The sequence below is a fragment of the Pseudochaenichthys georgianus genome, chromosome 8 (genome assembly GCF_902827115.2).
Source record: "Pseudochaenichthys georgianus chromosome 8, fPseGeo1.2, whole genome shotgun sequence".
Classification (NCBI taxonomy): domain Eukaryota; kingdom Metazoa; phylum Chordata; class Actinopteri; order Perciformes; family Channichthyidae; genus Pseudochaenichthys; species Pseudochaenichthys georgianus.
Genome location: NC_047510.2, coordinates 28692120 through 28709032, shown reverse-complemented (window position 1 = coordinate 28709032; position 16913 = coordinate 28692120). Strand labels below are relative to the sequence as shown.

The following is a 16913-nucleotide window of genomic DNA, read 5'->3' as shown; positions in this document are numbered from 1 at the left end:
GCATCCATGAACACAGTGTACCCATTTAGTACAGTTCGGGCAGCGAGAGCATGTGATGTTATGGAGGCTGTTTGTGAAGTTGCCGGGGTCAACGTGATATAGAAACGCTACAGGGCCCCGGGGGTCTCCAGAGAGGCCGGTCCGGGTGTGTGTGTGTGTGTGTGTGTGTGTCGAGTAGGGCTTGTTCTTAGGCCTAGCCTGGGTGAGTGAATTTGTGGTTCTGCATGCATGGATAGTCCTCCATCCCCCGATCCGACCCCTCCTCTCACTCTGCCTCTCTTCCCTCCCTCCCTCCCCTCCATCCATCCCCTCTTCCTCCAAATGGACACTGCGGATGCTCGAAAGCGAATTGCGCTGTGGGAGGGAGGAGCGCGCCCGGACGCATTGGCCTGTGAGTGAGTGGACATGTGGCAACAGAAAGTGTATATGAACTTGTGTATGTGTGTTTGTGTTCCTCCTTGGAGATGCTTTATCCTCCGCCCTACTTCACAGTCGTGCTGGATGAAAATCTTTGTTGGCCTCTTCCCTGGGACCCTATTACTGCTTAATCATCTGTGTGTGTGTGTGTGTGTGTGTGTGTGTGTGTGTGTGTGTGTGTGTGTGTGTGTGTGTGTGTGTGTGTGTGTGTGTGTGTGTGTGTGTGTGTGTGTGTGTGTGTGTGTGTGTGTGTGTGTGTGTGTGTGTGTGTGGCTGTGTTAAGTCATGTGTGTTTGATTGCATAGTAGTTAAAGACATTCACTTTAAGACTAATGTTATCATAGTTATCTAAACATTGTTGTTCATAATTGTTAGATTTGTTTGGTCCTTTTCTTACAAACAATCTATACAGTACCATATACACCAAGGCACGTTCCTCATATGTGTGAACCAACTTGGCAATACACCTATGTCTTATTCTGAAGTGTGTAGTGTACATGCCGTTATTACTGTAGGTGTGTCTGTGTGGAATTATATTAAATTATCTACAAACCAATTACATGCTCTGATTCAGCAGCACTCTCAGAGACACACACACACACACACACACCCCCCCAAGACACTCTCCCTGTGTGTGTGTGTGTGTTGTGTGTGTGTGGTGTGTGTGTGTGTGTGTGTGTGTGTGTGTGTGTGTGTGTGTGTGTGTGTGTGTGTGTGTGTGTGTGTGTGTGTTTACTTCAGGAATACAGCGAGGGGACAGCAATATGTGGCTGTTAGGAGAGAAAATTGGTAAGAAGGAAGTAAATTGCTGAGCTCAGCAGTCGCCTGCATTTTCAGGGGGAGTGAAGAAGCTGCTGCAGAAAGACTGCACCTCCACTGAGAGAGAGAGAGGGGGGCGAGAGAAAGGGAGCGCAACACAGACACTGTGCTGTGGGAATGGAAACGATGATGTCATTTTTGCCACCTTCTGATTATACAACACGCTGATATGAAATGTGTGTTGGTGTTCTGTTATACTGGTCCCATTTTCATATCTACAAGATGACGATCAGTGAGGTGCATACAGTCTATTTCAGTCCGTGTCGTAGTGAACCCTTAAAACTACAGTATAGTATCATTGTTGGGGATGTGTCCACCTATAGAATACATGACAGTAGCTAACTTATTCACCCACTTTGAGTTGTAGTTGACTTGACTTTAGAGGATAGTGGTTGACTGTTTTCCCTTTTCCTCTGCAGGGTAAAACCTGGCTTGTCTCCACTCAACCTGCTCTATTTTGGTTTTCCATTAGCAAAAGTTTTAGATAGTACCTGCATCTTTTTTTAATACCACCTGGGTCAAGGTTTTTCAAGTAAGTTGCGGCAGTACTAGACGCTAGAGATAAAACTCTGCAGCCATGCAACATTCTGCTTAAACCTGTTTAACTGTAAGCTACTGCCAAAAGTGATAGTATTTTCTTTATTTGTGCAACCCAGAGTTAGAACCTGCACATGCTTTAGGACATTGACCTACACTCCTCTCTGAGCTGCTTTTCAGCAACGAGTCGTGTTCAGATCAGGGGTCAAACCATTAAACCTGGAAATATGAGGGGGTTTGCAACTATAGCAAAACATTGCATAGCTAGTTAGCAGTGGAGGAAGACGTACTTAGATCCTTTACTCAACCTGTTTAGCCCGAGAGATTTTTTTTTCACGAAACTGTGTCTCAGGGCTTATTTAAAAACCTATGAATGTGTTATACCAGATTAACGGGAAGAAACTCAGCTAACTGACAATACGAACCATCTTTACCAAAACAAAACACAAGTCTCATAAGAAGCGTCTAAATGACCACTGAGCGAAAAAATGCTAACGCACTTAGCAAAGAAACTCAAGGTAAAAATATCCTTATTACTTGTCCTAACTGCACACTTAAGATATGCAATTAAAGCTGAGATTCCACAGATTATATTGGTATTAGTATCATCACTGAGCGATCAGAACTCGCGACAGGGGAAGCAAACACAGACATCACAACACATACTGTAGCATGTTACCTTTGTAGACATACGGAATTATTTTTTAGCTTAATGTTTTTTAAAGTATCAAAATAAGTAAGTAAGTACCCATTATGTACAAAGTATTTTAAATTATATTTAATTATGTTTGTAATGCTTACTACTATATGTAAGCACATTTAAATGTAGGAGTTTGTCAACGTTGAGGCAAATTGAATTTTTCAATACTGGGTATATTAGGAGAATCATTTTTTCACGCGTTTTTTTAATAACGGAATAAAAATAATAAAGAAGCATAACATGGACAAAACTCAAGTAAAGACCACCACCACTGCTATAAATAAAGATGGCCGACTCACTCTTTTATGTGTTTCCTGCAGGGCACAGAGTTCCTCATGCAGGTACCAGTGAGCCTTTCTACGTCCTCCACAATAACGAAAGGCTTCTCCTCCAACGTGACGATGGACAGGTGGTTGTCGTCCATCTCGGCGTCACCGATGGAGTTGAAGCGTGGCCACACCGGGTACTTCAGTGTCAGGCTGCGGTTCTCCAGTTTCCCCATCTGGAAGGAGGGAGAGGAAGGGAGAAAAGACGATGAATTAGTAAAGCTCAATGAGATGGATACTCACTTAAAAACTAGAAACGTTTAACTAACATTACAGAATGTACAGAGAGTGTGGAACTCAGCCAATACTTTACAAATAGTGATCAAGCTGGGAATCAGTCACTTTCTGTAACAGTAGTTGGGGTTTAGACCCATGACATCACATAGAAAAGACAGTCTCTAATTACTCGGCAGATCTAATAGTTACAAGTAGACAGGAAGTGGAAGTGTCGTCCACCGCAGTGATGATAACATGGCAGGAAAAATGCAGTGTGTTACCTTTCTTTACCTGGTAGTTCCTATAACTGCTGTAACCTGTTGCCCAATAACTCAAAGCAGACAGGAAGTGGAGAGGATTACAAATGTAGACACACGTTAACAATTCCTTGTAATGTTACATATGTTGCTTTTTTGGAACGAAAACATTGAGATCAGTTCACAGACCATAATTGATGTGACTACCACCATGACAACATAACATATTAGAAGCATGGTGTGTAAGGATGCTTGACAAAATGCACACAGGGGGGACATAAAGTACAGAACGGGCACTAGTGCAAACATATAGGACGAACAGAGAGGGGGTTCAGAAGGTTTTTCAGAGCTGTGATGTCACAGATTCCCCTATGGATGATCTTGGCCTACCTTCACCTGTGAGTGTGTGTGAGGTGTGTGTGTGTGATATTTACACATGTTTGTGTCAGATGGAGGAGGCAGAGGGAAAGAGACAGCAGCATGCAGCTAGGCTTTGCTCGACGCTCAATAATTAATGTTACAGGAGCCAGAAAATGGCAAAACCTCGCTCTTTCCCTCCATTTCAAAAGTCTTTCTTTCTTCTCGTCTCTCTCTCTGTCCTCAGCTCACACAGCAACCCCGCTGCAGTGTGGAGTGGATTAGCTGACTTTATAGCCAACGTTTTTTGTGTGTCGCACCCTCATTAACACACACAAGAGCGTATATGTGTGGTTGTGTAACGCAGTATCAATAGGAGACGGGCTAAGATACTTAAAACGTTGGTTTTAGGCATAGGTGAACAACAATTACATAACATAACATTAAATAACATAAACATAATGTTGTTCCTATACAATATGTATTTGTTTTTGCATTATTATTAGTATTACCATTTGTATTACTTCTATTATTATTAATTTATATCTATATATACTATTGTTTATATTATAATTCACTTTTAGTGTGACTTTGAAACATCTTTGCATGGACTACACATATTTAAAATGTACCTCTTGGAACAGCAATGTTTATGAATTTTTCAGGGGACATTACATTGATTTACATGCATTTCCTGGAGACTTATCCTAACCTTAACCATAACCAACACATGCCTAACCCTAACCCTTACCCTTACCCTTAACATTAACCTTACCCTAAACCTAACCAAGTCTTCACCCTAAAATGTATTATTCCCCTTATGGGGACCTCCATGTTGTCCCCATAAGGGCGGCGAGTCCCCACACGTGACTGTGTAAACAGATTTAGGTCCCCACAAGTATAGTAATGCTAGGCCACACACACACACACACACACACACACACACACACACACACACACACACACACACACACACACACACACACACACACACACACACACACACACATTCACACACACACACATGTTGTTGCTTAGCCTGCATGTCTGTCATTAACAGGCGAGCAGAGTGGAGGAAGTGGAATTAGCATTTTAATTGTTTTACTTTGAGTGGTTGCGCTATCCTCTGACAGGGATTAGAGTATTTTCTCCGCTCTGAGTCTGCACCACTGTCAACAGCTCACTCTGCTGTCGGCTACATCTCTACCAGTGCGTGTGTATGTGTGTGTGTGTGTGTGTGTGTGTGTGTGTGTGTGTGTGTGTGTGTGTGTGTGTGTGTGTGTGTGTGTGTGTGTGTGTGTGTGTGTGTGTGTGGCATGTATGTGTGTGTGTGTGTGTGTGTGTGTGTGTGTGTGTGTGTGTGTGTGTGTGTGTGTGTGTGTGTGTGTGTGTGTGTGTGTGTGTGTGTGTGTGTGTGTGTGTGTGTGTGTGTGTGTGTGTGTGGGTGGAGGCAGGACGGTATGATGAGGTGGAATGTGTGCGGTTTCTTGTGTGTCACCTTCACTCTCGAGGGAATGGCCCGCATTTGTCTATCTGTCTTACCCCAGCTGTTTTGCATTTCACAAGTGAGCGACTGCATGCCTGTAGCTACACATGTAAGTGTGTGTGTGTGTGTGTGTGTGTGTGTGTGTGTGTGTGTGTGTGTGTGTGTGTGTGTGTGTGTGTGTGTGTGTGTGTGTGTGTGTGTGTGTGTGTGTGTGCGCGCGTGGTAAAGACCTGGTGAGGTTTCGTAGGAATTGGTAAAGTCAAAGTGATGGGGAATTGGTGCATAGTTAGATACATTATAAGAAAAAGAGGGATCCTGCAGAAACAGATAAATAAAGATGTGTCAGTGGGTTAAAGATCTTAACAATGTTACATGCTGAGTGTAGTCATGTTCTAGTTTTAATAAGACCCTAAAAGAGCAGTTATGAGCTGTGTCTGCTATGCCGATAAAAAGACCCCCGGGCTGAAAAGTGGAAAACATGCTGAATCGTTCTTGTTGTAGATTGGATGTATCACTTTCTTTGAGAACATGACCATGCAATTAACAGTTTGGTCTCATATAATGCACAATGCACATTCTCTACTGACTGGTGGTCCTGTGATGTAACACGTTTGCTTTAGTACACCTTTAAGTATCAGGGATAAAGCTGAACACAGACCTCAAGTCTGATTGATCCATTCAATCATTAAAAGGAGCTGTTGAGGATTGGCCCTTATTTTGAAGGAGTGATTAGTGTTCCACTCTTAGATTCTTGAAGGAAAGAGAGGAGAGGCAGGAGGAGGCAGAGGAGGAGGAGGGAGGAGGGAATGTGCTGACTTCAGCAGCTCTCCTGTCCTCCTTCTCTCTCCTTCTTCTGTCTCTCCTTCTCTCTAATTAAAGAAAGAGGGGTTATAAATTAATGCCCAGAGAGGAGAGAGGATTTTCTCTATCGACCGGTAAGGCTGCAGAATGCTGAATCTCCCTCTATGAAATACCAGATATATCACACACACACACACACACACACACACACACACACACACACACACACACACACACACACACACACACACACACACACACACACACACACACACACACACACACACACACTGTACATGCACACAAAGGAGTGTGTGTGTGTGTGTGTGTGTGTGTGTGTGTGTGTGTGTGTGTGTGTGTGTGTGTGTGTGTGTGTGTGTGTGACAGCGGGGCCAGTGGGAGGTTATGATGATAGGGCCCGTGGGATTACCGCATTATAACATGACATCCCTTGGCGACAATCCTATCGCACCATCACCCTGCGACGGATCCAGAACCACTCAGCGTTGAGATGACACTCTGCCCCAGAGTAACTGCTTTCCTTATTTTTTTCTGGAATCCCGTTGTTTTGTTTCATCTACAACTGTTTCTTTTGTCCCCTCAACCTTGCCCTTTCCTTTAAACCCACCGCTTGTTCTCTTTCTTTTCTTTATAGCTTTATTTTGAAAGGGCTTGCCCTTTGCACCTGCATGTGTTCTTCTTTATCTCATCTATTTCACACTGTTCTCTTGTTTCATTCTGTGAGTGTGTGTGTGTGTGTGTGTGTGTGTGTGTGTGTGTGTGTGTGTGTGTGTGTGTGTGTGTGTGTGTGTGTGTGTGTGTGTGTGTGTGTGTGTGTGTGACCTATACACACTACACAGATACACACACACACACACACACTCAAGGGGCTACCATATACCACAACCTGGCTGAAGAACGCGGGTCAGTGCTCTTACAACTGAGCACCTTCTCTGTGCCAGTGTCACTGGGAGAGTTATCGCTGTGGCAAGTTGCATTATGGGAGAATGAGTCCCTAATAGCGTGGAGAAACCCATTCAGTCATAAAACAGTATCTGTCATCTCTGTCAGACAAAATTATGTCGGCAGAATTGATTCTGCTTTCCCTCTCCTACGCTTGCTGTTCATATCTGTGTGTGTGCGTGTGTGAGAATGCACGTGCATGCCGGTGTGTGTGTGTGTGTAAAAATATGGGCAGAGAAAAAGTGGATGATGGAGTTAAAGAGTGAGAGAAAAAACGCATCCATGGATTTAGACATCTTTCATAGAAGTAAAGCGCTTTTCTAAAGATTCTGAATAAAGTGAGGCTTGGATTGTGTGTACAGTATCTGTTGTTTTTGGAGTGTGTGTGTGTATGCGCGCGTGGGCTTTTTTGTGCGTGTCTCCCCTCCATATTGGGATTCTCCAAGCACAAATCCCATGCTGTCTGTAATAAGTATTTGGTGAACTGTCTGCTAACAGCAGCAGTTCCTGAAGCCATTTACACACTGCATCTCCTCAGCAGGAATACAACATCCTGGTTCTGATCGTTAAACACCTTCCTCCCATTCTATCCCGAGATGATTCTGTAGCTCTGAATGCAGCTGGAGCATTCATCAGAAGTTCTGCCATTGATTAGAAAGATCCACCAACCGTGACATGGTGTTGTCGTATTTTACTTGACCACTTTACATTTTCTGAGAGCAGGAGTCAATACATATTTATGACTCCGCAGTCCGATTGATTCTTTTATTTTCCAAGAAAGATCCTCTCAACCATCTGAGGCAACAGCATGTCTTGAAGTTTACCATTTCACCTCGCTGTGCAAAAAATACATCTTTCTATTTTGATTGAAAGATATTTTCTTTTTCAGATTTAAAGTCAATTCTTAGCAATGGCCGGCGTCTTTAGGCGTCGGCAGTGTTGGCCGGTCGAACACTCCCCGACTTTAGACACAAATTATCTTTTGGATTGCCTACGGTGACAGTTTGTATGGTCCGTAGAGGATACATCGGAACACTTATGTGATTTCTTGACATTTCTTCCGCATCTCTAGCTCTGTAGCTTTCGTGTCATGTAAATATCTGAGCTACATTGACACCAAATGCTATACAGAAATACATAAAATGACTGATGATACACTCAAAGTTTGTCTTCAGCTTAACCATGAATTACCAATTTGAGGTATTAAGGTTAAAGACTTGCATTTGGTGATGCCTTAACTTCTCCTCCAGCATTGTTAATATCAGAACTTTAGCTATTAGCTTTAGCTAGCACCGCTATCCCGAAGTAGCTTTGCTAGCATGGCTGTAGAATATTGGTCTTTTCAAAACCAAATTCCAAACGGTTTTAATGAGTTACTGTATAGGTGAAGTCATACTGTTAAGCAAAGCATAACATTCAATATAAATCTTAATAAGGTGTATTTTTGCATAAAGTATAGAGCAAGCCTTTTTAAAGCTGCTCATTACTACACCCACATCTTCCCCAGGATGCAGCATCATTACAACTTATTAACGTGTGTGATGAGAGGATATGCTAAAAAAGCTTAGCACGCACCGTCTTTGTTACACATTAGTGCACGGTGAATGCTTAAATATTTATATCCATCCATCTGCATTGTCATTCTTTCTTGCTACTACATTTGTTCAGTTGTTACACCACATTTTATTCCCCAGATAAAAAGCCTAATTTTGCATTTTGGTTAATCCATAACGCCACCGTGGATCCAGCCCTCTAATCCAGTCAAATACAGCTGCATGCTTTGCTGCAGTCTGCGCTTCTTTTGAATCAAATTCCCTGGCGATTACATAAGCCTCGGAAAAAACATCCAAACAGCATCCAACAAAGCAGGTGTGGCATTTAACAGAAAAAGAAGATGTCTGTGTGTGTGTGTGTGTGTGTTGCAGAAAAACCCAGCAGGTATGGCTGCAACACCTGTAGTGGGTGCTTTTTTTATATCCACCTCCCTCTTTCTCCCTCTTTCTCTTTGTGTCTCTTTTTTCTCATTTGCTCTCGCTATTCCCCCCCATCCGTCTGTACCGCTCGCTCCTCTCTGTACATAGCTCTCCCTGTCTCTTCCTCCTCTGCCTCAAGGGGACACATTTTATATGTGTAGTGCATATCCATATGTTAGTGCAGTTACTGCATTTTTATCTCTTGATCATCATGGATTCTCTCTCTTTCTCTCTCTCTACGTGTGCGTGTGTGTGCTGCATTCTGGTGCATGGGTTGGACGGCTGCACCAGTGGGAGGGAGGCGGGGGGAGAGCAGCCCAATTATGTTCCCACTTCGGGTCTCCGTGTCTCTCTTTCTCTGCACCGCAGTGCAAGTGGTACTGATCAATTTCACAGGCGCTCTGTTTACAACAATAGTCTACCTCCCCTCAGCACACTAACAAAGGGTCTTTTGTGTGTGGAGTGTGTGTGTGTGTGTGTGTGTGTGTGTGTGTGTGTGTGTGTGTGTGTGTGTGTGTGTGTGTGTGTGTGTGTGTGTGTGTGTGTGTGTGTGTGTGTGTGTGTGTGTGTGTGTGTCAGTATGAAATATGAAAAAGCCAGTCTCAAAGATTGGGTGGAGACCGTGCGGATTGCGGCAAACTAAACCGAATACTGTAACAGGGATGTGACCTGAATACAATTGGTGGAAGCACACGTCTGTAGAGAAAGTGTTTCTGCCCATAACCAGTGTGGGATAAACACACACACACACACACACACACACACACACACACACACACACACACACACACACGCGCACACATGCAAGAGCAGTGACCCCTTAACACCCCAATAACAGAGGTCTTAGGTTTTGATTAACTGTGGTTCGAGGTGCTATCGGAGACCACAACAGCAATCACAGCTAAAGACAGACAACGAGCACAGTTGATCTGGCCTGGGGAAGAAGGGAACCAAATGATCTAAGCAGAAAGGAGGAGTGAAAAGGAATGGAGAGATGGACGCAGAGAGGAAGAAGAGGCTAGCGAGGACATATGCAATACGTAGAGAGGAAGAGGAAGGACTCAGAAAGTGGGGGCAATGAATGAAGAAAAAGACACAAAGACATGACCATCCATCTCCCTTTCTTCCTTAAGCCCTTTCTTTAGCAACACCTCTGTGTTTTACCCTTAGCCCCCCCCCCCCCGCTCTAAATCTCAGCCTGTAGGCAGCCAGATGTAGGTATAAAGATGCATGGCTGCCATTTAAAGTCCATTACAAGGGGCGAGGACACTCAGCCATTTTCTTTTTAGAAGCTTCCTCGCATTGCCCAGTTAAAAGGATCCATGCGCCCGTTGGTGAATGAGCTCATTGATCAAGTGAGCGCTGCACAATGAGACAGAATGAGGTAGCATGCTCAACACTGCTGTTCGGAGCTTGTTGCGGGTTTTGTTTTCACAGCTAACTCCTGACTTCCTACACATTTATGAAACCAAAGTATTTAGGTTTGAATGCATGCCCTAGTTATTGGCTAAGGAGATATGTTCTGGTTAGTATTTGAGAAGGATAGATAGTAACCGGGCGGCTGTGACGCAGGGGGGTCATTGGCGACTTCCAATCAGAGGGTCGGGGTTTCGTTCCAACCAGCAGTATACACGTCAAAGTAGGGCAACCCTAACCCTAACCCTAACCCTAACCCTAACCCCCCCTAACCCCAGACGGTATTGAAGTGGATAACGGTTGCTTTGGCTCAAAAGCTTAATGTAATGTAATGTTTAATAGGGCTTGAGCGTTGCATTGAGTAGGTTGAGTCTAACAGCCAATAGCAGGTTATCAAATACATAATGGTGATGGTGCATTTGTTTCCAGTTAGAGAATCAATTGCAAAAACAAAAGCAGCGTTAACACAAGCAGACACACCAGGGTCGTAGCCATTATTTAAAAAAGTAAACTCCAAATTGTCTTGTTTTTTTTACCAACCATCGACCCACTAAGCTATTTTCGGACTATTTAAATACAATTTTCTTTCAATTAATTTGATTAAATAAGCCAAGATAAACCCGTATTGATCTGAAGAGGGGGACACAAGAATAAAAAATGATAAAATATATATATATAAAATGTAAAAAAGAACAACATAGACAAACATATTCAAACAATGTAAGAGTAATTAAAGTGAGAATGGCAAGGTGACAGTGAGCAAGTGGTGTGATAGTAGCAGCAACATCAGCAGGTTATTGTACAACAGCGTACACCAGATATTGAGTGATGAAACATCGTTTGTGTCAGTACTAACCGAGGAATAAAATATGTTGTACAACAAAATGTAGTATCATTTAGCACAGCATTATTAAGCATGGAAAATAAAATAGAGTATAGTATGATGTAAAATATATTATCATATATATTAAAAATACCAAATATTGTATAATATACATGCATATAACACAAATACATAAATCAATCCAACAGTTAACACATGTAGAGGCAAAATAACTTGTAACCGTTCAATCGCTATATGTTTTATTTATATTTCTTGAGATGTTCAAATCAAATGTGTTGAAGGTTAAAGGTGGGGTAGGTCATTTTGGAGAAACCGGCTCGAGTAGCTAGAATTTGAAAATACACAATCAGCCACTTTCTCACATAGCCCCTCCTCCAACACACACTAACGCGCACATGACCAATGAGGGCACGAGATAAGTTTGTGCCCCGATGGAAGGCTGACAGGCAGGTAGGCCATCCAGGCCGGCTCAGATGATTGGTCGTGCTTTTTACAGCGCCACGGCTTCCACAGATGAAATCTTTGTATGGATTTTTTGTCAAAGCACTTCAGATATTCATTGCTATCGGGATGTTAAGAGCATTCCATGGAATAAAACAAAAAGCGTATCTCGAGCCGGTTTCTCAAACGTACCCACCTTTAAGTTTCCGCCTCTTAAAACTTGAATAAAAAATGAGTTTAAAATATCGATGAAGTTGTATTAGATATATCTGCGCGATGGCAACATGAACGTACACTTACAACAAATGTTATGGCACATGTGACATATGTGTTCTTAGCGGAAGAACTCACAGGACGATGTGTGTGTGTCTCCATGTCCAACCCAGAAGCATGCAGATGTTGATCCTACCTTCTCCCACTCTCTGTCCTTGTTGAGGACAATGACCACCAGCTTTGGGAATTCCTGGTAGCCATCTTCTGTGAATGACAAGTCCCTGCCGTCCCATGTCACATTCATCATGAACCTGAGCGTGAGGAAGAGGAGGAAAGTAGGGCAAAGGGTACCGAAGTAAGAGAGATGGGAACATAGGAGGAGAAGCGGGGAGAAAATTCAGAGAATGAGAAAAAGAAATGAATGGAGGCGAGGAGAAACACAAGGGAAAGGAAATTGAATTACATTAGCATGAGAAAAAGTCAATGTACAATCTACTGGTATTACTATCCTAAAATATTCACACAGGGTATTTGTATGGAGTAATGCTGCAGGATACAAAAAGATCTATTCACATAGAGCTGTGGATTTGGAAAAAATAACTAGTTGGGATTATCTTTGACTGATATTGCAATTGGGATAGATTTGCAATATTACAGAGATTGGTCATTTTTGAAACATTATAATAAAATAAACATTATAATCATAAAACTAAAAAGTCCATTTGGATACAGTTTTGATTAATTGCGCAGACTTAAAGAGGCCCTTTTATGCTTTTTGGGGGGTGTTCCCTTTCCTGTAGTGCGGTCTGCAAAAGCTATAGTCCCATATCTCTCCCACACATGTCACAGTAGAGGCACAACGCAAACATGTGAACCTAATCATGAGCATAAGAGGGCCCCTTTAAACATAAATCCCAGAATGAGGAAAAGTAAGTGACAATGGACCTAAAGCCAAAGCGTCTCCATGCCGACACTCACCACCCACACACTGTAATGAGTGACCCATATGGCAGGTCACATTAGCTAAGATGGAGGGCAGTGGGAAGATATTCTTGGGTCCACTCCGCCTCCACATTAATCATGGCTGTCCCCCGTCCCCCCCCCAACTCTGTCTCCCTCTCTGCTCTGTCAGCGGTCATGTACAACAAGAGGGGGGAGACGGCTCCTTTTTCCTTCCTCTTTGACTCCATTCTGGGGCGACAGCGCAAACTTCTAAATAGAAGATGGAGCCACGTGACGCGTCTTTGAAAAGCCAAAGAGGAGCGCTCCAGGTGAGGCGTCCCCCGCTGTGCACGACTTTGTGCGGGGGGGGGGGGGGGGGGGCACATGCTGCGGTGCATAAAAGAGGTGCTGCTGTACCTACTGTTGGGGCATTGACACTTGACACTGAAGGATCATAATAAAGGGCTTAAAAAAGTCTCCAGATTACCCTTTAGTTATATTCCCCTGTGTGACTTTACCATTAAGTTCTATATTTAAAATTCAAACAGACGGCTGCATCTCTGTTAGAAAAACGTATTATTTGCTGTGTGTGAATAAGGTCAATTGCATGCTATTCTAATATTCATAATTACATTTGTTAGGTTTGTTTTCTTTCACTGTTTATGATTGCTTGTATGTTATTTAAATCGATTATATTTGTGCGATGTGTTCTTTGTTTGTCTTTTTGTTGTTTTCCTTATTTTCTCGAGTCTGGTAATGTGTTGGTTTAAATAGGGAGGTCTCTAAATAAACCTGAACGGCGTTCTTCCCCATCTGCATTGTAGTCAATGTATTAATTAATTGAATTAGAGTTGCATATTTTATTTCTTAATCATTGTTCAGATAACTAAACTAGATTAATATCAATCAATCAACCAATCAATCAATCAATCAACCAATCAATCAATCAATCAATCAATGTTTATTTATACAGCCCAATATCACAAATGTTACATTCGTATACACATACAACTTCACAGTGTGTACAGAATATCAGTTTGACAATACGACACCCTCTGTCCTTTGACCCTCACATCGTACAAGGAAACACTTCCAGAGAAAACCCCACTTATAATACACTTTAAATAATGTGTTATCTACGTAGCTGGCTAGATGTGTAGCTTTACTGCCAGGCATTATATTAACTAAACTATTATCTGCTGGATTAAACTGTTTACAGTCAACTGATTAAATCCGTTGTATTAACTAAGCGGTATTGGACAGACCTACCACTTGCATTCCACATGAGGCAGCATTCTGGACCAATTGGAATACAAGGACAGTGAAAGAGCGAATAGAAAACCAGGCTGTGTAATACATTTGTTTGTGTGTTATTTGTAAGTGTGTCTGTGTGTGTCTGTGTGTGCGGTGGCATTTTCCAATACTTTTTACATTGCTGCTGCGAACACACATGCCCACACTAACACACACACAGCCACTCAATGCCCAGATGAAACCAGGCAGAGATAAGGGGATTGAGGCTCTTGTGATTAAAATAATCTGATTGGCCTGCAAGCAACCAGGTGAGTGGTATTAAGCCTTTTGATTGGACAAGGGATGCGGCGCTGAACCCAATTATGTGCGACTACAGCAGAGGAAGAGGTGCTGGAATCAATACCAGACTGCTCTTTTAGACAACAGCCCATTCTGTGCTCTGCATCCGTCCGTCTGCAAACACACACCACTTACACACACTCACACACGCTCACACACCACTACCACACACTCACACACCGCTACCACACACTCACACACCGCTAGAACACAGTAGGAGTGTGTTTATTGCACATTTGGCTCTCCTTTGTTGCTTTCATTGTCTGTCATGCTCTTTCTTTTGACAAACCAGCGTTATTAGGATCTGATGCACCCCCGATGAAACAATGTTGTGCTGGGTGTCATCGTCTAAAGTCAATCAGTCAGCACAATGAGAGCTGAGAGGGAGGGGGGGGGGGGATCATCAGATAACCTGATTTACCATTTGCTGAAGAAAAAGTTCTACCATTTAGCTAAAGAGGCCCGATCATGCTGTTTGGGGGTTCCCTTTCCTTTGGTGTGTGTGTGTGCATGCACATGGTCTGCAAAGGCTAACAAATCCCAAGAGCCGCGTTCACACTGCGGTACTTTTCCCACAAAGGTTCATGCGAACTTAGAGTTCGCATGAACTAAGTACAGATCGCGTTCACACCAGAAAAAGTCCCTGGGGAGGATTAGGCAAATGAAGCCGCTGACGTCACTTCTTCTTCTTCTGCTTTGGGTTTGTCCCAGCAGCTTCTACTGAAGCCTTCCGAGTAAATCGCCAGAACGCCGACACCTCCTCCGCTCCCATGTTTTATTTTGTGTTGCCATAAGTTAGTCTCTCTGCGTTTCTGCGCTGGGCTAATGCTAATAATGCTAATGCGAGGATAATAAAATGGCGGCTTCACAAAACTTTTTGGGAGTTTTACGGGGCGTGGTTTGCAATCCGCCCAGCCAGAAATATAGCTCTTTTCTCAAAAAAGAGCCGCTCGAAAGTCCCTGCTCTCTAGCAGGGACTTTCGAGGGGGTAAAAAGGTTCGCATGAACTACTTTTAGTACCGGCTCTTTTTGGTGTGAACGCGATCATGAACTAAGTTCGCATGAACCTTTGTGGGAAAAGTACCGCAGTGTGAACGCGGCTATGGTCTCTCTCCCATACACTCCCCCCTGCCCTAAACCCCCCCATTGGACTGCTTGTTTGAGTCAGTAACATAATGATATGACTACATAACTATTGTACTTCTATTAGCCAGCGCTCATGACACATAATACGCAATTGGCTAAGCGGCGGGATATCTCTGAGTGGCCGACCAATCACAACAGAGCCAGCTAACCAATCAGAGCAGACTGGGCTCTGGTTTCAGACAGAGGGTGAAAAGAGGTGCTGCAGCACAGGCAGAATGAGAAGACGTGTCACAGTAGAGGAACAACATATTATGTTGAAACCTGAGAATCAGCATAATAGGGCCCCTTTAATTCAAGACAACGTTGTGAATGTGTGGCAAGGAGCAATAGCTTCTATCTCTAAGTAGAAACCATTATTTCTTTGTAGTGTAGCTTTTTTCCTATTTTCCTATAGATCTCAGATCTCAATTAACTGAACCTTTCAAACAAGTTTAATAAAACATCTGCACCACTGAGCAACAATCATATTTTATACACATTGTTACTATAATTATGACTGCTGTCAACAGCTGTTCATGTGAAAAATCGAAGTAGGCCAACAAAAACAACAGGATGCAGAATGGCTGCGCAGCTTGCGTGTGTCTGCAGGCGGGTTGGCCGACGCCCATCAAACAGGTGGAACCTGAGGGCGTTGCTAGGATACGGACACAGGCTAGAGTGTATACGCTGGAAGATGAACCTAAATAACCCTGAATGAGCATTCTTGCACACACACACACACACACACACACACACACACACACACACACACACACACACACACACACACACACACACACACACACACACACACACACACACACACACACACACACACACACCTCCACAACTTCCCCTAATGTTTCCTCTCCCCTGTAGCGCTGAGATCATAGTAAAGCGATCCAATTCCTCTCACTTTCCCGCCTCTATTATACCTGTAATCTCTCTATTCATTGGAGGGGGAGGGGTGCAGAAGTGGGGGGACAAGGGAGAAGAAGCACCCGAAAAAAATCAAAAGTATGAAGAGATTGAGGGAGTGAGATGGAAAGAGGAGAAGTGTGACAGGAGAGGGATAAGCCTCGACAGAGTTAGGATAAAAATATCCTCGTGTTATATTTTCCTAACTCCCTTTTATTTTAGGGGTTGGGTTTGGAGGGAGGGGGGGGCACATATACTGCATTACAGCAGCCAGGGACAAAATTAAAACACCTCTTAATCCTGCACTCAGGGAGCAGTGCAGATTAGTAATGTTAGTAATTAGAATCAGTGACATCTCCTTCCTGTTTCAGAAGACGCTTTACTGCAGTGAAGAAAACTAAAACAGATGAACTGGGACCAGTCAAAGTAATGATGTATACTGCCATCACTCATGATCTATGAACTGCAGCAGCACACACACACACCACACACACACACACACCACACACCACACACACACACACACACACACACACACACACACACACACACCACACACACACACACGC

At 43.3% G+C, this 16913-nt stretch overlaps 1 protein-coding gene across 1 annotated transcript in view; it reads right to left on the bottom strand.

The window, feature by feature from the left end:
- The window catches only part of grin2aa (glutamate receptor, ionotropic, N-methyl D-aspartate 2A, a), a 170700-nt gene that overhangs the window by 29987 nt on the left and 123800 nt on the right, over window positions 1-16913 (bottom strand). The window contains exon 6 of the mRNA XM_034089639.2: window positions 2773-2975. Within this exon, the coding sequence (XP_033945530.2) occupies window positions 2773-2975 (203 nt within the window). The remainder of the gene's footprint in view (window positions 1-2772; window positions 2976-16913) is intronic.